Source organism: Heptranchias perlo, chromosome 3, assembly GCF_035084215.1.
Source record: "Heptranchias perlo isolate sHepPer1 chromosome 3, sHepPer1.hap1, whole genome shotgun sequence".
NCBI classification, from domain to species: Eukaryota; Metazoa; Chordata; class Chondrichthyes; order Hexanchiformes; family Hexanchidae; genus Heptranchias; species Heptranchias perlo.
The window spans coordinates 111,219,670-111,243,191 of NC_090327.1; the positions used below are offsets into that span (position 1 = coordinate 111,219,670).

Sequence of the window (23,522 nt, forward strand, 5' to 3'; positions counted from 1 at the left end):
CATAATTGACATGATGGAAGTAGAGAGGCCACGTGAGATGGCAAGGTCGAGGGGGTAGCCGTGAATATGGGTGGAGTTTAGATGGAGGGAGAGATTAAGGGAAGATAGGAGAGCAGTGAGCTCAGAGGAGAGGTTGAAATCACCGAAGATGAGAAGTCGCTCAGTGCAGAGGCTGCGGGAGGAAAGCAGTGAAGATATAACTGAGAAACTTTGCATGGTACTTGGGTGGGTGGTGGAGAACAAGGATTTTAAATAAGACCGTTGACTTTTATTTCAGAAAAATTAGTATCACGCTTGGTTTAATCATATATTGCATAAAACTAAAATAGTTGTTCATTTATTTAAAAATAATTTTGAGTAATGCTGTTCTGAAGGCACGGAAATAACCTACAGTATTTACATCTTGCCAAGGCTATTCACTAGTTTATAAAGAAGCATTAGATTTGGGTAAGGATGAAGGAGGGTTATGAGAACTATTTTAAAGTCAGCCTCGGGAAGCTTCCTTAGTTCTGCATCAGCACTACTACTATAAACAGCATATAATCACAAAACACAGCTGAAGAACACTCAAAGCTATCATTAAAGAATATCAAATGACTCATAATTTTAATTTAAGGGGAGTATGGGAATTTGTACTAGTTGATATCCCCTGTTGTTGCACTCCCTCAGATTAATAAACTTTCTAGAATTTATAGAACGCAACTGTTCTCACTCACTCACTCACTTACACCATCTCTCGGCTTTAAAAAAAATCACTGCACTTGCTGAGACAGTCTGGAGCGGGATTGGTTCACTCCTGTGATGAGTTTATATGGGCAGATCACCACATTATAATTGTGAACATAGGAATTTATAATGTTGAAAAATGTTACACACAAAGTATAAGAACATTACAACAGGAATTCAAGTTGTGTAGATAGTGAATATCCAGTTACAAGACTTTTATTATAGATGTATAGATATACAGGTATGATCACAAATTGCTACCAGCTGAAATTGGGCTATGTGATATTAGCATACAAATACATAATGAATTTGTATGATAGTCCTTTGTCCACTGCTTTAACAGGGGTATTAACCCATGTGAAATAAATGAGTTAACATCTTTGTATGAAATTTGTTTGCCTCATATTTTAGCAAACGTGTTTAAATCAATGTGCCACCAATCCACGATGCCAGTTTTATGTCTACGTGGCTAGTTGAAAATCTACTCCACTATGTTAATTAATTTCCACACCTCATATTCAGTAATGTGAGAAAGCAAGCTTTATTTCCTTCAACAAGACATGAGAATGTGTGTAAAACTTGAATGTTTATTGCACTTATCCAGTGACGCAAAATGCTAATTGCTTCCATATTGCGTGGCTTCAAAGCTACAGGAAAACTTTTGTTGATTGACCATGTGAAAAAAAAATCACAAGTACAACTTGTTATGCATATATGATCAATATTATGTCTAGTTTTTGTTTAAAACAAGAAGAAAGCACATAAAACAAACTGCTTCAAAGGCAGTTACCAAATTAACTTCTTGGACTGGTAGCCAATTTTGTGCACCTGTTATTTTGAATAGCCAAATTGTTTGTTATAGTGGCTATAATTTAACAACAATTCATGGAAGATATTTTATTATGAAACCACAGCTGAATGCAGCAATACTGGGAAGATGATCCCATTTTTAAAAAAATACTGGGGTAGATTTTCAACTTGTCACTCGGGTGTAAAACTGGTGTTGCGGATCAGCTGCCCATTATAGCAACTGCCTGATTTTCATTTCCATTGAAATCAATGTGCCGCCAATCCACACCGCCAGTTTTATGTCCAGGTGGCTAGTTGAAAATCTACCCCACTATGTTCATTAATTTCCACACTATATTCAGTAATGTGAGAAAGCAAGTTCTATTTCCTTCAACAGGACATTTGTGAATGAGTGTAAAACTTGAATGTTTATTGCACTTATCCAGTGACGTAAAATGCTAATTGCTTCCATTAGAACACTCCACTGCCGGAGTCCTGAGTTTCATCTTCATAAACTGCAAATTGTCCAAAACTTCACCACCTACATTCTATCCTACACTAAGTCCTATTACCCATGTGCTTGTGAATCTCCATTAGCTTCCCATCCCCTACTCTCTTTTTAAAAAAAAATCAAATACTTGTTTTCATCTACAATCCTCCCATGGCATTGTACTTTTCTACCTTTACAGCATCCTGTAGCCTAAATGTCCACACACACACACTCCACTCTTGCAACTCTGGCCTCCTTTGCATGTTTCCCTCTCTCCGTCTTTGGTTGCAGAGCCTTCTCGTTCCTCACTCTGAAATAGAAGTTTAGAATCATAGAAGTTCACAACATGGAAACAGGCCCTTCGGCCCAACATGTCCATGTCGCCCAGTTTATACTGCTAAGCTAGTCCCAATTGCTTGCACTTGGCCCATATCCCTCTATACCCATCTTACCCAAGTAATTGTCCAAATGCTTTTTAAAAGACAAAATTGTACCCGTCTCTACTACTGCCTCTGGCAGCTCGTTCCAGACACTCACCACCCTTTGAGTGAAAAAATTGCCCCTCTGGACCCTTTTGTATCTCTCCCCTCTCACCTTAAATCTATGCCCCCTCGTTATAGACTCCCCTACCTTTGGGAAAAGATTTTGACTATCTACCTTATCTATGCCCCTCATTATTTTATAGACTTCTATAAGATCACCCCTAAACCTCCTACTCTCCAGGGAAAAAAGTCTCAGTCTATCCAACCTCTCCCTATAAGTCAAACCATCAAGTCCCGGTAGCATCCTAGTAAATCTTTTCTGCACTCTTTCTAGTTTAATAATATCCTTTCTATAATAGGGTGACCAGAACTGTACACAGTATTCCAAGTGTGGCCTTACTAATGTCTTGTACAACTTCAACAAGACATCCCAACTCCTGTATTCAGTGGTCTGACCAATGAAACCAAGCATGCTGAATGCCTTCTTCACCACCCTATCCACCTGTGACTCCACTTTCAAGGAGCTATGAACCTGTACTCCTAGATCTCTTTGTTCTATAACTCTCCCCAACGCCCTACCATTAACGGAGTAGCTCCTGGCCCGATTCGATCTACCAAAATGCATCACCTCACATTTATCTAAATTAAACTTCATCTGCCATTCAGCGGCCCACTGGCCCAATTTATCAAGATCCCGTTGCAATCCTTCTTCACTGTCCACAATGCCACCAATCTTGGTGTCATCTGCAAACTTACTAACCATGCCTCCTAAATTCTCATCCAAATCATTAATATAAATAACAAATAACAGCGGACCCAGCACCGATCCCTGAGGCACACCGCTGGTCACAGGCCTCCAGTCCGAAAAACAACCCTCCACAACCACCCTCTGTCTCCTGTCGTCAGTCCAATTTTGTATCCAATTGGCTACCTCACCTTGGATCCAGTGAGATTTAACCTTATGTAACAACCTACCATGCGGTACCTTGTCAAAGGCTTTGCTAAAGTCCATGTTGACCACGCCTACTGCACAGCCCTCATCTATCTTCTTGGTTACCCCTTCAAAAAACTCGATCAAATTCGTGAGACATGATTTTCCACTCACAAAACCATGCTGACTGTTCCTAATCAGTCCCTGCCTCTCCAAATGCCTGCAGATCCTGTCTCTCAGAATACCCTCTAACAACTTACCCACTACAGATGTCAGGCTCACCGGTCTGTAGTTCCCAGGCTTTTCCCTGCTGCCCTTCTTAAACAAAGGCACAACATTTGCTACCCTCCAATCTTCAGGCACCTCACCTGTAGCTGTCGATGATTCAAATGCCCTTCCTAATCTCCTTTAAGATAATTGGCATAAGAACCAGAGGTGACATGAGGTAAACATTTTTTATGCAGCAAGTTGTTATAATCTGAAATGCATTGTCTGAAAGTGTGGTGGAAGCAGATTTAATCATAAATTTCTAAAGGGAATTGGTTAAATACTTGAAGGGGAAAAATTTGCAGGGCTATTGGGGAAAGAGTAGGGGAGCAGGACTAATTGGATAGCTCTTTCAAAGAGCTGGCACAGGCATGATGGGCTGAATGGCCTGTGCTGTATCATTCTATGATTTCCCATCGAACCTCTTGAAAACCTACCTCTTTGACCATCTGTCTGGTTAACTAATTGTTTGTTTTCCCCCATCGCTACTTGGTGTTGTCTCTGTGAAGCATTTGGGCGATCAGTTGAGCAGGTTTCTGGTGATTGAGACTGAAATAGTGGGAAGCTTATAAATTAAGGCTGATTCCCCAACCAGATGCTCCCAGCGAGGAGTGGCAATGGCAGGAAGCGTTGATCAGGAAGTTGCAGGCCTGAAGCCTGATATTCCGTCCATTGATTTGGGAGCGCAACTCTTCACTGTGAGTGCCTGATCGGGGAATCGGCTCGATTGAGTTTTTGCTGCAAGAACTGTGTTTTAATTGAGTGGATAGGCGGCTACTCCAGTAATGTCACTAATGGAGAGGAGTTTCCTGTGCCCTGGAGCCATTCATTTTTGAGGGAATTACAACTTCTGAGCCAGTTCAGATCCACCAGAATGGAAGGGCATTCTTTCAGATAAGTATGCAGCAGTGCCTATTTGATTCAAATTTTTTTTCGTGCATTTGATATATTTGTACTAAAGATTTATTTCAAGCAAAGTTTTCTCCATTTCCTAATTGTCATTGTCATCTCTTCAAAGAAATTTATAGTGAAACACTTACAACCAACGGTCAACAAGCGATAGTCTTTTGGAATTGGCAAGAAAATACCACATATATATGACATGAAAGATGCAGTTGTCTCATTTTCCCAGTTCTATAATTTATCTTTACCCATGGAATAAGGTCTAATCTTCATGCAAAAATGAGTACTGTATCTAAAGCTGAATATACTACCTTTCTTGTTAATTATAAGTGGTTTATTCAATGAAAGAAAATCAATAAAGTCTGGATAGCATTTCTAACTGTTACTTTTTTATAGTATGGTTATAATCTCCCAGAGATTAATGACGACATTGCACTTTACTGCACTGTATACTTCAAGTTGATTGGAGAGAAGCTGTTCACGTATCCTTGATGTAGGAAGATTCAGTTAAATAAGTGTGTTCTTCATTTTCCATCCTATGCATACTGCAAATGTGAGCCCCAGTTGTCATGGCAGAACTCATGCGGTTCAGTGATTCATTAAGATGCTTTTGATATTTGGGATGTCACCCATATGACCTTTTTCACTGTTCTCTGAAACGTCTGTAAATCTCTTGACAAGTTTATTCAAACAATTGGCCTAGAAATTGATTCCGCACAGCGCCTGTTTTCAGGCACTACTCGGACTACTAAAGCCCCAATATGGTGGGCAGGAAGCATGCGCACACTTCCAGCCGGAAGTGCGACTCACGCCATATTGGGTAATGGAAACGAGGCGTCCTCTTCCCACTCCTGAAGCAAGCATTAGCCTCTTTGCAAATGCAAATAAGGAGCCAAATGCTTGTTTGAGGTCCCCTCTCCAAGATTGGTTTGCCCTGAGACATCCAGTGTCATCGCAGGCTGCACACAGGGAAATCAGCCCTAGGGATCACCTGCAACAAGGAAGGTAAGTAACTTACCTGAATGTAAGCACTCCTACTCCTCCCAACCCCACATTTAACCTCCCTTCTAATCGCCATTGCTCCCGACCCCTGATCTTCCCTCTCGGCTTCCTCTCACTAGCCCCGATTAGCTAACCCCCCCCCCCGGCCTGTCCCGACCCCGATACTGGCTCCTCTGTTGGCCCTCGGCCCTGATCCCTGACCCAGTCCCTAATCCCCAACAACACTAACAGCAGCCAAAACTTGGACTTCACGCTTCGCCGGCAATATTGAAATGAAGCTCGAGGCCCAATAGCTGGAGAGCCTTGGGTCTCACCATTCAGGCACAGGGTGATCGCGGCCCAATTTCAAAGCCATTATGTCCGTTTAAAGAGGTTATGTGTGTCAAATATATATAAACCACAAAACATTGTTATTAATAAATGCTAAAACATTTAAATAATTTAACATTGAAAAAGTAATGTAATAGTTAACAAAAACGTATTGTTATTTTACAGTATCAAGGAGCTTAGCAAGGATTTGAGGTCAACTTTTGAGGTAGCAGTTAAGGAGCACTGTAGTTCTGATTTGTAAATATCTCCAAAATATTATTGTCAGATTATTGTCTGCAGTTACATCCTTAATCCAACAATTCAGTTACCCTTTTTGTTGTATTAGAAGTGAACCTGTTCAGTTTTTCCCACGAGTGGATTTGGAAGGAGTACTGACGTCTTTCTTCTCTGACCTAAAAATAAAGTTGCCCAATCTCTGTGGACTACCAGTAAAAATGACCAACAAGCCTTACTATCCTACCAATGAACTCAGTGTTTCTCAGGTAAAAAAAAAGGAAGGTGCTTTTGACACTACATAGAACAGTGATATGAGGCTACACGTTAGTAGTATTGGTATAGTAATTTTAAAACATTTATGTGTGGAATCAATCATTTGGTGGTTTATTGACAAAAGAAGGACTTGCTGTTTGGCTAGTTCACTGCATTATGTTATGCTACCAATTAGCAGTGGCCATAGCATACATGGAAATTTCATGGCTTCTTCACTCCTGACTTGTGCTTTAATTGTGACACTCCAAAGATATCATAGGCCTACCAGTTAGAGTTACTCATGGATCCTGACCATGTACTACATTTCCTGAACAATAAGCTAGCACATCTGTTTTTTTTCTCACTAAAGATATTTCTCCTGCTGATTAAAAGATGCTTTGTAGAAGGAGTGGGATTAAAGTTTTATTATAAATTATAAGGCTGATTCCGCATTCATCGGCAGTGCCAGTTGACCATAAGGCTACAACATTGTAGCCTGATCTTTCCAACTTTCACTACCTTCTGCTGAAGGCGTGGGATTGCTGAATCACCTCAATACACAAGTATTTTGTGTTATGTGTATCTATGAGTTATGATGATAATATTGTAACGTCTTCATGTGTTTATAAATTAGATAGTTCAGACAAGACCACCAAACCTGACAACCAAGCCTGTCTTCAGGACTGCTCTAACACAAGTTCCCAAAGGCAATTATGTCATCAACAAAAGCTCTTCAATATATCCTGGTGGTGGAAGTCAGAAGACCAGAGACTTGGACAATGAGCAGAAAATAGACTTAAATACAAGGTTGGAGCCAGGGTCAGTATGTACTGCTAAACTATGTGGACGCACGTTCAGATCAACAGACAAGTCTGGTGTGGTTTTCCAGAATTCTTCACAAAGAGAAAAATCACAAGTTGCTAGGTCAGCTGCATCCTATCAGATCGAAGTACATTCTACTTCATGTAACCATGCTCCTAGTGCGTCTAGAATTATACCTATATTTAAAAGCAAACTACTGCAACAAGATAAGCAGTTCATAAGTGCAAGTATTAATGAAAGTAAAACTAAGCAGTCTGTTAAACATAACTCAAGGAAACTGTTAACTCTAAATTCATCAACTGCAAACATAGAAGTAAAAAGGCCAAAAAATATACAAGAACAAGAATCCAGGAGTGAAAAAGAAATGGTCTTATCAGATACTGCACAAAAGCAAAAGTCAATTGCAAATATAAGAGTGGATAAATCAAGTGATAAACAGATCCAAAAATCAAATTCTGATACAGGGATAAACATATACAGTGGCATTCTGCTTCAAAAATCAAACACAAGTACAGGAATGATGAAGATTGGAGCTAGACCACTTCAGAAATTTGGAAAAAACCAAGAGCAGAGCAGTACAAATACACAGATGGGAGGCAAAAATACATTTGGTATTGCAACTTCCGATGGATCATGCACAAAATGGAATGACAACATGATAGGAAATCATCAACACAAACAAGTGAGATTAGATCTTGTATTTCAAGTAATTTCTGTGTTTTTTACATTGTAACATATGCATTGATTTTTTTTCGCTGACTTAAATGTTTTCTATAACAGTATAATAGTTATTCCACATACATAGATACAATTTATTTCTCATGTATAACGACTGTTGGTATAACTAGTCCTTTTATAGGCAACTCGCCATGGCTTCTTCGACAGCACCTCCCAAACCCGTGACCTCTACCACCAAGGGCAGCAGGCGCATGGGAACACCACCACCTCTACGTTCCCTTCCAAGTCACACACCATCCTGACTTGGAAATATATTGCCATTCCTTCATTGTCTCTGGGTCAAAATCTTGGAACTCCCTACCTAACAGCACTATGGGAGAACCTTCACATGGACTGCAGTGGTTCAAGAAGGCGGCTCACCACCACCTTCTCAAGGGAAATTAGGGATGGGCAATAAATGCTGGCTTCGCCAGCGACGCCCATATCCCACAAATGAATGAATTTTTAAAAAAACTGCTTGAAAGCAACTGTTTGATATAGTGTATTATCTGTTAACAGGATATCAGTGCATGCAGTTAAAATTGTGCTTTAATTGTTAATGATTTTTTACAGTCCTTGCTACAAAGAAGTTGTATATTTACAATAGCTTTTTCATGCAGAGTCCATCTTTCTATATGTATCTATTTTAGTATATTAAAAATTTACATCACACTAACAAAATAATCTTAAAATGCATGCTAATTCTGAACTGCAGCATCCTAAAACTGACAGGCATATTCTAATATGCACATAGTATGGAGATTAACCACACAGCAATTAGACTGAGTGACCCGGGGCCATCTTTACCTGTAGCAATTAGATTTTCTGCCCTTAAAGGCAGACCATTTAAACACAGCTCCACCTTAGCAGCAGAGTACTACATTGTGCATTACATTGCATAATACTCCTGTCCTGAAAAATGAATCATCTAATTTAATGTACCATAGGACATTTGATAGTAACAATCAATGCAAACTGATGGAGTACATGCCCTATCTCATCTCCCTTTCTGTGTCACATATTGGGCATCACATTTCAATGTCACATTTATTGATTGTTCCAAATTTCATAGTCATTGAACAACAACAAATGAGAACTTGGTAGGTAGGGAATGTATGAATTAAAAGTATTAAGCATGAATGAATCAACATGAGCAACAAATAAGTATATACATAATCAAATAAAGCACAAGCTTAACCAATCAAATCGCTCCAAAAAATTTGTAGATGTGGGTTGAGTTGCTATCTTGAACTTTACCCCAGCTTTAAATTTACAAGTAAAAGCAATATTTATAAAATAGCTGGTAAAAAATTAAATAATTCTGAATGAAACGTGTATTTTTACTCCAAGAATTGCCTGTACTGCGTAAATTCCTGGAAAAATATTTTCTTATGAGGGTTTTCTCCTGTCTCGTGAGCCTGAGGCTTGATTTAAAGTTCTTGGCTGGACTTGATTCATTGGATGTGAGCAATGTCACAGGAGATCTGCTAATTTATATAATTTCTAGAACTAAAAAGAGTGGCTTTCTGTGATATACCATTATTTGTTTGTATTTTGCCTTCCAGGCATTAGATACACAAGAAAGACAAACACCTACTCAACATCTGAGCTTAAAATCTTTGACAGGAAGGCATTTTTCTGATAAGAAAGGAGCTGAAAAAAGAAAATGTGAAGTAAGCTCTCATCTTTGAAACATTTACTGTTTGGCTTTTGTTTTAAAAAAAGAGTAGATTTTCCAGTCCAGGTACTTGGACTGTAGGACTGATGTGCTGGGAGCTTTGTGCTCCCCTGAAATAGGAATAAGTCACCCTACAGGATTTTGGGTGTTAGCCTTCGTTTCACATGTATGGCAAAGTCCTGTTAGAAGCTTGCCAAACTCAGGGAGTGGACTATCTGCTCAAAGGCAAATGGATGCACGTTGGATCAAAAATTTGTGGCTGCCTTTCCAATAGCTCTAAAGAAGTGACTATCAAAAAACACTGGATGACAAACCAAATATGGGGGCAGGAAGTGAAGTCTATGGGCACTTTTTGGAGAAGTGCAATGCTATGAATTCTCTAAAGGTTGGTGAAGTGGAGGTACTGTTGCATATGGTGGGTGCAAGGAGGATTGCCCTGTTTGACATTCCAATGCACCCTAGCCAAAGGACAACAATGTAGCATGCTTGGTAGGAGGTGGTGGCCAGAGTCATTGCTGTGTATGGTGCCCACAGGACCTGAGAACTGATGGGGAAGAAGATGATAGACCTTAAGAAAGCTGTTAAGATAGGACTGTACAACAGTACCGTATACTAGATGAATGGACTTAGTAGGCACGCCTCAAAGTGTTACCTGTCAGTCTTTTTTTATTCGTTGATGGGATGTGGGCGTCGCTGGTGAGGTGGGCATTTATTGCCCATCCCTAATTGCCCTTGAGAAGGTGGTGGTGAGCCGCCTTCTTGAACCGCTGCAGTCCGTGTGGTGAAGGTTCTCCCACAGTGCTGTTAGGAAGGGAGTTCCAGGATTTTGACCCAGTGACGATGAAGGAACGGCGATATATTTCCAAGTCGGGATGGTGTGTGACTTGGAGGGGAACGTGCAAGTGGTGTTGTTCCCATGTACCTGCTGCCCTTGTCCTTCTAGGTGGTAGAGGTCGCGGGTTTGGGAGGTGCTGTCGAAGAAGCCTTGGCGAGTTGCTGCAGTGCATCCTGTGGATGGTACACACTGCAGCCACTGTGCGCTGGAGGTGAAGGGAGTGAATGTTTAGGGTGGTGGATGGGGTGCCAATCAAGCGGGCTGCTTTGTCCTGGATGGTGTCGAGCTTCTTGAGTGTTGTTGGAGCTGCACTCATCCAGGCAAGTGGAGAGTATTCCATCACACTCCTGACTTGTGCCTTGTAGATGGTGGAAAGGCTTTGGGGAGTCAGGAGGTGAGTCACTCGCTGCAGAATACCCAGCCTCTGACCTGCTCTTGTAGCCACACATTTATGCTGACCAATGTCAAGCACTTGTCTACACCTCCCCCATGCCCAATAGCTGTTTTTCACCTATTCTGTATTACCAGCACCTGCTTTCTAAGAGAAAATGGGAGCTGCAGTTAAGGTCTGAAGTTGTTAAAGTCAGTTTAAGGGCAGGGGGCTGTAAAATGCCTAGTAGAAAGATGAGGTGCTCCAAAAATGAGGCACGGGTTATTGTACCTCCCAGGCCTCATTCATATCCCTCTGGCCAATTTCCGACTTGTTCCAGGCGGGAAGCAGCTGAAAATCTTGTGGCCTAGTGGTCGCTGGCCGACATCGGATAAGTGACAGGATTGATTGCCAGGCCAGCCCATGAGGCATCCCGTGATCAGGAGTTGGGGTGAGGGGGGAGTGAGATTGAAGTAGGGGAGGCCTAATCTTTCCTTGTGGAGCCAGCGGAGCACTGCTACTCTTGGCTCCGCAAGGAAAGTGATAATAAAAATTAAAACTTAATGGGTCGGATTTTGCTGTGAGTGGCAAATGAACGGCGTTAGTCACTCGTTAGACTTTCTATGAGTTTTTGCACGGCAAGTTCCTGTAAACTAGAGATCCAAAACAGGACATTTGGGACCCGTGAACAGGGCAAGCAGCTGTATATCTCCTTAACCAGTCAGATTGAAGCATCGTTAATAACAGTGCACTCAGAACCCAGAAATATTAGTTAGAATAGTGAATTCTGTGTCAAATCATGTAGAAAGTGAAATAGAGAGGGAAAGAAAGATTGAATAAAGAGACAGGAAAAAAAGTTTTAAAAAATGTCCAACAATAATTAAAATCTGAAGGAACAAGACTCCACACTTGTAAAAGTTAATTTTCAGTACCAGAGAAGTTATTTGGCAGTAATTAAGACTTACCACGCGTTAAAAGATCACTTTGACTTGAAATTACTTGACTTACCTCTTTTTGGCGAGTTTAGTCTATATCTATCAGGAACTTCACACCGTGCAATACATTTGAACGGGGAACCAGACAGCGAGATGCCGTTTTCGCACAGTTTTTGGAGGAACAGGGCATCTCGGCCAGCAACTTCTGGATTTCCACGTTTAACTATGCCTGTGCGGTCGCTGGAAATTATTGTCCGATTTGCCTATGAATAACAGTGAGCGCTGTTAACCTCGCCATTATTTTTACAACAAATTCCGACCCATTACCTTTTTGGGCCTCTTCTGGTCCCAATCCATTTTCACACTGGGTTGGCCTGGTAGGAAACTCACTATTGCTTCCCTCTCATGCTGCCTCGTAAAACTTGCAGTCGGGTAATGATGACGTAATTGGAACCTAACATGCAAATGCTAGAAAGGCCCCACTGTTCTCGGGCGGGTCTCCCTAAAATTGCAACTCTCAGCTCCTGGGGGCTCCAGGGTGGGTAACTGCCCTGGGTGATTTTAACTGCCCACTTGCTTGGCGAAAACTGGGTGGGGAGGGTTAAAATCGGCCCATGAAATTTCCTTTTTCAGCCATTCTTGATGGGCGAGTGGAACGCGAAGTACGATCTCACTCTAAACGGCTGGAAATCATACGAGTGCCCTTGTGAATGAATTTAAACCAACTAGAAGATTTTGCACAGTGTAACTAGAGTTTGTATTCAGCAGAACGGACCCGCACCCAATTTCCCAGCTCTCATACTGCCAGCAATCCTGCTGACCAGAAAGTCTATCCTTATGTAATATGTAAGGAATCTTACAACACCAGGTTATAGTCCGACAATTTTATTTTAAAAATTGTTGGACTATAACCTGGTGTTGTAAGATTCCTTACATTTGACCACCCCAGTCTATCACCGGCATCTCCTCATCATATGTAATATGGACAGGAGTTCATAAATTTCTCAAGTCCTCCTTAGAACTGAAAAATCTCTGTAGATCTTATAGAAAGATACTTTGTGTATCTTCTGAACGTTGATGTAAAAACATAAACTAACTAATGTCAAAGTACTCAAAATTCTTTGAACCAGATTCATATCCTAAGGGCATAAAATACACAGGACCTCAATTCATCGGGCTGGTAATTGCGCTGAGTGGCGTACAGATGTCGCCCGCTGCTCATTAATAACTAACTCACCCACAAACTTTTTTGCGGGCTTCTGGGCGCCAACTTGTTTTAATTGAGACCTGCAAGAAGTACAGCATCTGTTCCCAGGCTTCTCTGAGCTGTGAGCAGAGGAAAGGATATCTGTCTCCACTCCACCAATCAGCTTGAAGCAAGCCGCGCTGTGAGACCCAGGAAGTGAAGCTCACTCACAAACCGCGCAGACTAAGAACCAGGAAAAGTCAGATAAGATTTGTAAATGTACTATAAAATCAGATAGAGAAAGCGAAATAAAGAGAGGGTAAGATTAAAAGACTGAGATAAGAGACAGAAAGAAAAAGTAAAAAAAATATAAATTTTAAATTTAAAAAAACATTTTTTTAAGTGTCCAAAAACTATTAAAATCGAGAGTAATGAGATTCCACATTTTTAAAAGTTAATTCTCAGTGCCAGAGAGGTTGTTTGGCAATCATTAATACTTACTACACTATTAAAAGTTAGTTTAGATCTGATATAACTCAGCACACCTTTTTTCTGGCGAAATTAGTTAATTTCCAGCTGGGCAGGAGAGCAAGTTTGTGCTGGTCCATTGATTCCAGCCTGCAATATCTCTTTTACGCAAAGTTCCAGATTTCTGCGTTTGACTGCGCATGCGTGATCGCTTGAATTTACTCTTCCATTTGCCCTGAAATAATGGTGAGCCTCACCGTTATTTCTTGGGCAGTTTCCAGGCATAATGTCTGTATGATGGATGAGGACTTACCCACACAGTGAGACTGTGTTTAGGGGACCAACATTAACATTTTACTTAAATGCAGCTTTTAAAGAAAGGTCTTACATTGTCATACAATGCAAATTATTGTTTTCAGATTTTTTTGGTAACCTAACAAACCACATTTAATGTTTTATTTTAAATGTAAGGTTAATGATTCCTCTTATAAGAAAAGAAAACAATGCCTAGAGAAACTTTTCAAGTGGTAGTTGTTTGTATACCTGGTATGCTCTGATTCTGAGTCTTTATTAACTATTGATGAGATTAGTTAACTTTAAACAGATTAATGGCTCCATTAAATTAGCAAGGAAGAATAATGCCATACAAATGCATTAAGCGTTCATCTACAATTGTCACCAACAGTAAATCCTATTCTGTTGTCTTAACCTCAATATGACTTTCATTGCTCAGCTCTAGGTCATAAGATGTAATTTAATTTTTCTTTTTAAAACTTGCTAACTACAGTATTTGTAATGTGCAAAAAACTTCACAAACATTGCAAATTTACAAGTGATCATTAATTCTCTGTTCAATTTAAATTAAGTTAAATAATAAAATATGAACTTACCTTTTAAAAATCATTAAATGTGGCCTGTCAGGTTATTGAAGAAATCTAAAAAGAGTGTTTCCTTCTTGGATTGCATGACATTGCAAGGCAATTTTTTCTCCTTTGATAACTTATTTGTTTTAAGTTTACTCTTCACTAATTTAATTTCTATTTATGTCCTCTGCTACTTTCTAGATTTACCTTATCTATACCAGTAAATATTTTATATACTTCAATACAGTTCCCCTTAAGTACATTCTTTCTACACTCAAAAGTTTAGGTTTGTCTAATCTTTCCTCATTGCTCACCCCTTTTATCCTAGGGATCAGTGTTGTTGCTCTTTTCTATATCCCTTCCATGTGTACATTTTTTATGGGATTTTTGGCTGTAATTATGCAAAGTCAAGTCTCTGCATAACTTCTGTAAATTTATACGCCTAGATTTTGCAATTAGACATAATCCTAACCAGAAGTGTGTACTGTGAGAAGAGCATTTGCCCAGCTTGTACTACACTGACGCTGTGTATTTCCAGGGTCAGCAACATTGGTATAATGGAGAGGAGCTCCCAACAGCAACAACTGCTTGCATTTGTATAGTGCCTTTAAAATAGGAAAACATCCCAAGGCAATTCACATAGGTGTGATCAAAGAAAAGGACACTGATCCAAAGAAGGAGGTATTAGGAGGCATGACCAAAAGCTTGGTAAAAAATATGGGTTTTGAAGTGGAGAGGGAGGTGGAGAGGCAGAGGGATTTAGGGAGGGAATTCCAGAGTGTGAGGCCTAGGTAGCCGAAAGCACAGCCACCAACAATGGGGTGAAGGCGATGGGATGCATAAGAGGTCAGTCAGAGGAACGGAGTGTTTGGCGACGGGGGTTGTAGGCTGGACGAGATTACAGAGATAGGATGAGACAAGGTCAGGAAGGGATTTAAACACAAGAATGAGAATTTTAAATTTAAGCCACTGAGCGACTGGGAGGCTATATTAGTTAGTGAGCACAGGGTTATGGGTGAGTGGGACTTGATGCAGGATAGGATACTGGCAGGAAACAAACCTTGGCTTTCCCCCTCTACAATCAGTATAATTGTCAAGTCCATTCTCCTTCAAGGAAGAATATTTCTGAGAATAAATAATGGAGCCTACCACTTCCCCCCACTCTCCTCACCACCCCTAGTGATAACAAACTCCAGTCCTGGGTCAAGCAAAGAAGGGAAGCACAATCCCTTACGCCCACTTCCCTCTTTTAAAAAAATCCAGCCCGGTGGTAAAGGAAGCAACAACCCACCCAGTAGGAAATTTTGACCCTGGAGGAAAACACTTGACCCTAGGGAAGTGATGGAGAGCTCAATACACCCCTCCAGAGAGAGTTTGCTCGCCTCCCCTTCCCCTAAGAGGTAGTTTTTCTGTCATTACTTCCCTTCTCCATTAATATATTTTCTTTCTCTCTCTCTTTTCCCCTTTCCTTCTTCTCTTGCCTTTTCCCCCTTTCCCCTTTTCTTTTCCTCCCCTTACCCCAGGTCCAATTACATCCCCACCTCTAACCCTGCTGGCCTGAGTACTACACTTGGTCTTGACTCTGTGTGCAACACCGCAGGAAAATGAACTGGTAGTTTGGCTGGAGCACCTACTACCAGGTAATTTAATAGTTTGTGTTGTTTTTAATTCAAAATATAGTTTGGTGCCTTATCAAAGTGACAAGCATAAGTTTCATTTGGCTAGCTCTGGTAATTGTTGAAATTTTATTGAGCAACTGTTTAGGTACGGGTATTTTTAAGCCCTGCATTTGGAAAATTCTAAATTATGTTTTGTGGTTTTTCAATTACAGGAGAAAGGATCAGATTCAAATCCAAAGAAACCAAAGGCCAAGCCAGTTATCCAGGATGTTGATGTGGCAAAGCATGCGAAAAATAATCAGGTATCTGAGAAATATTTCATAGCTTCAAATTTCCCCTCAAACTTTAATGAAATGTGTAAGCATTTCATTTACAGATCAGGAGAGATTTGATAATAGAAAGTTCATTAGCACGGCAATAATTAACCAGCACAGAATTTTCTAATCCCAGTTAGCATCTATTGTGTATAAAGTATCATTGTGGTCCAGGACCCACCAAAAAGGTTAAAGCTCACTCTAGTGATGCAGTGGTCACTTCATGAGCCAACATGTTAAGTTATCCTCTGAAGGCTGCCCACATTTAGAGCAGTATGCATCATTTCACTAAGCATTATTGTCTTGTCTTGACAGACAAGATTTTTCATTTTGGAGAGTGGGAAATGCAGCAGGGAGCAATTCTGCCGGCTCCCAGCCTCTTCACCACCTGTGGCATTTTCTGACAGAAGTGACGGCAGATGCTGAATATACTTGCCCATACTTAGCAGGTATGCAGCATTCTCTTCCTCTCCACCTGCTTGATCAGAAAAACCTAGCTTGACAACTGCAGATGACATACTTTGGTATTGCTGGCCTTCGTTTTTGGCCTAAAAATGTAGATTATTGGACCCCCATCACAGTGTTTTTATTACTTTTGTACTTCAGCATGTTGCAAATATCCTGCAATAGCTCGTCTTCCCATCTCTCAGCACAGTCAGATATGCCCCAAGGTTTCATTCTTGGCTGCTGTCTTTTCCTCATCTGAATGTTGCCTGTCAGCAACATCATTCATAGATAGGGTATCAGCTTTCACATGTATGCCAATGATATCCATCTCTACCTCTCCACCACCACCTTACCGCTATGCTATGTGACTGCTTATCTGACATCAAAACATGAAGAAGCAAAAAGTTTGTTCAACTCAGTATCTGGAAGAGCGAAGTCATCCAGTTCAGCTTCTGCCAAAACTTTACACTTGTAGGCCTGATTCTCTCTACCTCTAGGCTGCTCATTCTGAACTTGACAATATGCAACCTCGGTGTCCTGTTCAACACTGAACTGAGCTTCAAACCCCATATCCTAGCCGCTACCACAAACTTCTATGCCCACCTCTGCAACATTGCCTATTTCACTCTTACCTCACTTCCACCACCACTGAAACCTTGCCTTCATCACCTCCATTCTATTACTCAGGCTTTCCTTGCCAGCTTCCTGAGTGCACTATTCATAAATTGCAACTTGTCAAAAATCTGCATTGTATTCTGCATTATGCCTGGCTCCTTTATCATTGTTGTGCTTGTCAACCTCCATTGGTTCTCCATCTCTCAAAGCATCAGATTCAAGATCCTTGTCCTCATCTACAAATCGCTCTGTAGCTTTGCTCCTCTTCACTTCTACAATTTTCTTGAGTCCTACTGCTAGAACATGCCCTCTACTCTTTCAACTTTGTCCTCCTTTGCATGCACCCTCTCAGTTCCACATTCAATCACAGACCCTTGCACTCTAAAATGCTTTTCCTATGCCCCTCTCCCATGCTACATTTCTCCTCCGAGTAAGAAGTTGTGGGTTCAAACCCACTTCAGAGAGTTGAGCACATGGTCTTGGCTGACAGTTCAGTGTAGTACTGAGGGAGTGCTGCACTGTCGGAGGTGCCACCTTGCAGATGAGGCATTAAACTGAGGCCCTGTGTGCCTTCTCAGATGTATGTAAAAGTTCCCATGGCACTTTTCAGAGAAGAGCTGGGGAGCTCTTCCAGTGTCCTAGCCAACATTTATCTCTCAACCAACATCACTAAACTAGATTATCTGATCATTTATGGCATTGTTGTTTGTAGGACCTTGCTGCACGCAAAATGTCTGCCACGTCTCCTACATTACAACAGTGACTACACTTCAAAAGTGCTTAATTGGCTGTGAAGCACTTTGGGACATCCTGAGATTGCTATATAAATGGAAGTTCTTTCTTCATCTTGCTACTTTTCTTCAAACGCCTTTTCAAAACCCACTTCTTCTCTAACTTCTCACTTTCCCTAACTCTCCTCTCATCACTGCTTTTTGTCAGGCTGTCAACCCTGTGAAGCGCTTTGGAATATTTTATTTGTTAAAAGTGCTATAAAAATGCAAGCAGTCATTTTTTGTTGTTGACAGCATGACAGTTTCCACTACCCTTTGTGTGAAAAAGTGCTTCCTGATTTCACTCTTGAAAGGCCTAGCTCTAATTTTAAGATTGTGCCCACTTATTCTGTATTCCCCCACCAGAGGGAATAGCTTCTCTCTATCTACCTTATTGAATCCTTTTATCATTTTAAACACATGAATTAGATCACCCCTCAACCTTCTAAACTCAAGGGAATACAAGCCAAGTTTAAGCAATCTGTCCTCACACTTTAATCCTTCAAGCTCTGGTATCTAGCCCAGGATTTGCTATTTGCAAGCCTTTGCTATTTGCAAGTCCATCCTCCTGTCTGGCAGTGAAAAAGGCCTGTGTACTGATAGCATTAAAAGTAAGGAAACTGATGTTAGGACTGTGAAGCTAACTGATTTTGTTTTTGTTTGTATGAAAACATTTAAAGGAAAGTAAAGCATGAATTTGTGAATTTTACACAGTATTACATAGCATTTACAGCACAGAAACATGTCTATGCCTGTGTTTATGCTCCACATGAGCCTCCTCTCACCTTACTTCATCTCATCCTATCAACATATCCTTCTATTCCTTTTTCCATCATGTACTTATCTAGCTTCCCCTTAAATGCATCTATGCTATTCACCTCAACTACTCCATGTGGTAGCAGTTTCCACATTATAACCACTCTCTGAGTAAAGAAGTTTTTCCTCAATTCCTTATTGGATTTATTCGTGACTATCTTATATTTATGGCCCCTAGTTTTGAACTCCCCCACAAGTAGATACATCTACCCTATTGAACCCTTTTATAATTTTAAAGACCTCTATCAGGTCACCCCTCAACCTTCCCTTTTCTAGAGAAAAGAGCCCCAACCTGTTCAGCCTTTCTTTATATGTATAATCTCTCAGTTCTGATATCGTCCTTGTGAATCTTTTTTGCATCTTCTCCAGTGCCTCTTTATCCTTTTTGTACTAACTTGATAGACTTTTTTGATGAGATAACAGAGAGGGTATATGAGGGCAATGCAGTTGATGTGGTATATATGGACTTTCAAAAGAAGTTTGATAAATTGCTGCATGGTAGGCTTGTCATCAAGATTGTGGCTCATGGAATAAAGGGGGCAGTAGCAACATGGATACAGAATTGGCTAAGTGACAGGAAGCGGAAACTAGTGGTGAACGGTTGTTTTTCTGACTGGAGGGAGGTGTACAGTGGTGTTCCCTAGGGGTCGGTGCTGGGACCACTGCTTTTCTTGATATATTTTAATGACTTGGACCTGCGTGTACAGGGCACAATTTCAAAATTTGCAGATGACACAAAACTTGGAAGAGTTGTGAACAGTGAGGAGGATAGTGATAGACTTCAAGTGGATATGGACAGGCTGGTGGCGTGGGCGGACATGTGGCAGATGAAATTTAACACGGAAAAATGCGAAGTGATACACTTCAGTAGGAAGAACGAGGAGAGGCAATATAAACTAGATGGCACAATTCTAAAAGAGGTACAGGAACAGAGATCTGAGGGTATATGCACAAATCGTTGAAGGTGGCAGGGCAGTTTGAGAAAGCGGTTAAAAAAACATACAGGATCCTGGGCTTTATAAATAGAGGCATAGAGTACAAAAGTAAGCAAGTTATGTTGAACCTTTATGAAATACTGGTTCAACCACAACTGGTGTATTGTGTCCAGTTCTGGGCACCGCACTTTACGAAAATGTGAAGGCCTTAGAGAGGGTGCAGAAGAGATTTACTAGAATGATTCCAGGGATGAAGGACTTTGGTTACATGGATAGACTGGAGAAGCTGGGGTTGTTCTCCTTGGAACAGGGAAGGTTGCGAGGAGATTTGATAGAGGTATTCAAAACCATGAAGGGTCTAGACAGAGTAGGTAGGGAGGAGTTGTTCCCATTGGCGGAAGGGTCAAGGACCAGAGGGCATAGATTTACGGTGATTGACAAAAGAACCAAAGGTGACACAAGGAAAAACTCTTTTACACAGCATGTGGTTAGGATCTGGAATGCACTGCCCGAGGGGGTGGTGGAGGCAGATTCAATCATAGCCTTTAGAAGGGAACTGGATAAGTACTTGAAAGGAAAAAAATTGCAGGGATACGGGGATAGGGCAGGGGAGTGGGACTAGCTGGATTGCTCTTGCATAGAGCTGGCGTGGACTCGATGGGCTGAATGGCCTCCTTCTGTGCTGTAACCTTTCTATGATTCTATGGAGACCAGAACTGTGCACAGTACTCTTAAATCCGGTCCTACCAAGGTTCTATATAAGTTTAACATAACTGTTCTGCTTTTGAAATCTATCCCTCTAAAAATGAACCCGAGTGCTTTGTTGGCATTTCTTAGCCAGCGATGCTACTTTTAATGATTTGTGAATCTGTACCCTTTGTTCCTCTACCCCATTTAGACTCTTATTTTCCAAGGATTATATGGTCTCCTTATTCCTGCTACCAAAATGTACCACCTCGGACTTAACTACATTGAAATTCATTTGCCATTTACACACCCATTCCGCAAGTTTGTTAACATCATCTTGTATTGTGCCGCAGTCTTCCTCAGTATTAACTATACCCCCCAATTTGGTGTCGATTGCAAATTTTGATATTGTAATTCTGATTCCTAAGTCCAAATCTTCTGTGTAAATGGTGAACAACAGTGGTCCTGGAACCGATCCCTGTGGAACACCACTTCCCACCTTCTGCCAGTCTGAGTAACTACCTTTAACCCCTCTGAAGTAAATAACAGGAAAAGCTAACTAATTATATGCAAGAGGACGTTTATTTATGCATAAATTTATTTATATGGCTGCGTAATGTAAGAAAACAAGATTGAGGGGAAATATGATCCAGATTGTTTTAAAAACTGAGATGGATAACAAAGCCAGAAGTAGGTTTTTTTTATCTAATGAGCACAGAACTAGGGAAGATAGGTATAAAGTGAATAAGCCCTGAGGAAGTCCTGACGTAGTACTGGGCATGAAAAGTATGTTCACACCTGAAGCAGTGAATGTTGGGTCCATTAACAACATTAGCTGTTTGGATCATAATGGTTTCTGAGCCACAGGGTCATTGAAAATCTCATGCTAAGAAAGTCAGCCGACGAAGGATATGTAACTAAGGATGTAAGGTTAGTTAGATAACCTGGAGTTTCCCTTTATATGCCTGGAAGGAGGGGGGGAAGAGACGGGGAGAAATTTTGTAGAACCTTTTCTCAATCCAGCAGATTATGCATGGTCTGTAGAGGAATTGACTTGATGGAGCAATTCACTTTTATTGTTGCTTTCTTACATTATACTCAAAACTGTGAAAAATTATTAGGACAAGCTGATGACTATTTACATAATTACACTATCAAATATTACCCCAGGAAGAGGAATGGCACAGGTTACTTAAATCTGTATTCTTTTGGTGGACTTATCTACCCCTCTCTTTTTGTACTCTGTCTTTGCAGGGAGATTTCCTCTGTGCTCTACCTATAGTGAAATTTTAAACATGTTCTTCATGATTTTGCAACCCACAGAGCAGAGGTGAAATCTCAGTGGGTTAGGATGGTGGAATTGGAGATGGGGGAAAAGAAACTGCAGTTTGATTGATTAGGGCTAACCACCCTTTTCCAGCTGTAAAGTTGGTTCATAAGTGAGGAGGCCTGATGTTGAATTACTAGAGTATGGGGTTGAATTTCTGCTGTAACTTTGGCAAAAAATCGGTGGAAACTCAGGAGAAATGGCAAAAATGGCCATTTACTCTGTTTCCTCAGGATTTCCGCAGAAGTTTGGTGGTGGATCAGGAGAACTCTTGTGGAAATTGCTGTCACTAATGTATAGAGGAGGTTTCATGGTGATTTATTCAGATATATCAGTACAGTAGAATGGGTGTTTAAAACAAGCTATCGTAGGATATGTCAATGCAGTATAGTGAGTTATTGTAGGTTATATTGGTTAGTATAATGGGGGGAAAAGGTTGATGTTTAATTACCTTTTGTCGCTGAACAAAAAGAATACAATTTAGAGTCTGGGTAAGTAATTCAAAAAATCTATATTTTCTTTCTCTGCAGCTGTCTAAACTGAATAGCATTACTCTCCAATCTTGGCTGAAATGTCGTGGTGTTTCTGTGAAAACAAGGGACAAGAAGGAGCAGCTAGTTTCCAAAATCATGGAATTCATCAAAGGTCCTACAGATTGAATTTGAGAATATTCATCCAGATAGATATCTACATAGAGCAGAAGAGAGTCTAACATGCAAGCAAAGAGAAGTTCCAAGTATTGTAATGTTATTTTATGTTCTTTGTGCAGTTTCATTGTCAGGAATGTTTAGCATATGCTACCTGTGACTTAATTGTTACTCTTGGTTATTACTTGTATCCTAATACCATCTAATTTATTCAAAATTTTAATATATTGAGTAATACAGAACTGATTCATGTTATCCAGTAGTAATGTCAATAACAATTTCTGTCAAAAAGCTACTCCATGGTATTGCTGCACTCACAATTAATTAGCTACAGTAACTATTGTGTGAATCATAAATAATCTTTCTCTAATTTACTTTCTGTGTTATTAAGTTTTGTTAATGTAAAATTTACCAAGCCAAAGAAAACTCTGATAAGTTATATATTTTTCATGAAAGAACACATTCATTTATCATTGTGATACGTGCAGTGATGTGTATACCAACAGTTATAAATGTAGTCTGATTTGCTTCTCTAAAATGGTTTAAAATATATTAAACATTTATTAAATGATTGTTCATTTATTGCCCAGTAGGATTAATGTTTCACACACCTGAAAATTAAAAAAAAATTCACATGGATAAAAATACAATTAACAATTCATTTAAAACATGAGGGTCGATTTTAATTGCTCCCGCAGGGCGAGGAACAGGTGGCAGCAGGTTGGCCGCTTGTTTTATACTCCGTTTGATTTTCGTTTCCATTGAAGTCACAGAAGGGCGGCCGATCTTCTGATACCTGTTTTCCCCCTGATGGGAACAGTTAAAATCGACCCCATAGTTTTAATAGTTCCCTGTTGGCTCATTAAAGTTATCCACTGAGTAGCTAAGTCCTACAAACCATGAAGGTCCAAGGTTCTATACCTGCTCTACTGAGTTAGCTAATCTCAGCTTGGGTAACAGTTGGCCTCAGCACCCCAGAGGTAGGGAGTGCAAAGTCACCCAAAATTCCTGCTCCTTATTGCTATCCAAATGCTCCTGCAGGAAGTGAGCACTCTTTGATATTACTGTAGCTAATTAATTGTG

The 23,522-nt window shown here is 40.4% G+C and overlaps 1 protein-coding gene across 1 annotated transcript in view; it reads left to right on the plus strand.

Moving 5' to 3' along the window:
- Nucleotides 1–22,451, plus strand: part of LOC137308622 (uncharacterized protein C18orf63-like) — a 62,968-nt gene extending 40,517 nt beyond the window's left edge. Inside the window, exons 10-14 of the mRNA XM_067977232.1 lie at nt 4,985–5,070; nt 6,225–6,402; nt 7,023–7,892; nt 16,094–16,183; nt 22,323–22,451. Coding sequence (XP_067833333.1) covers nt 4,985–5,070; nt 6,225–6,402; nt 7,023–7,892; nt 16,094–16,183; nt 22,323–22,451 — 1,353 coding nt within the window. The remainder of the gene's footprint in view (nt 1–4,984; nt 5,071–6,224; nt 6,403–7,022; nt 7,893–16,093; nt 16,184–22,322) is intronic.
- The last annotated feature ends 1,071 nt before the right edge of the window (nt 22,452–23,522 follow it).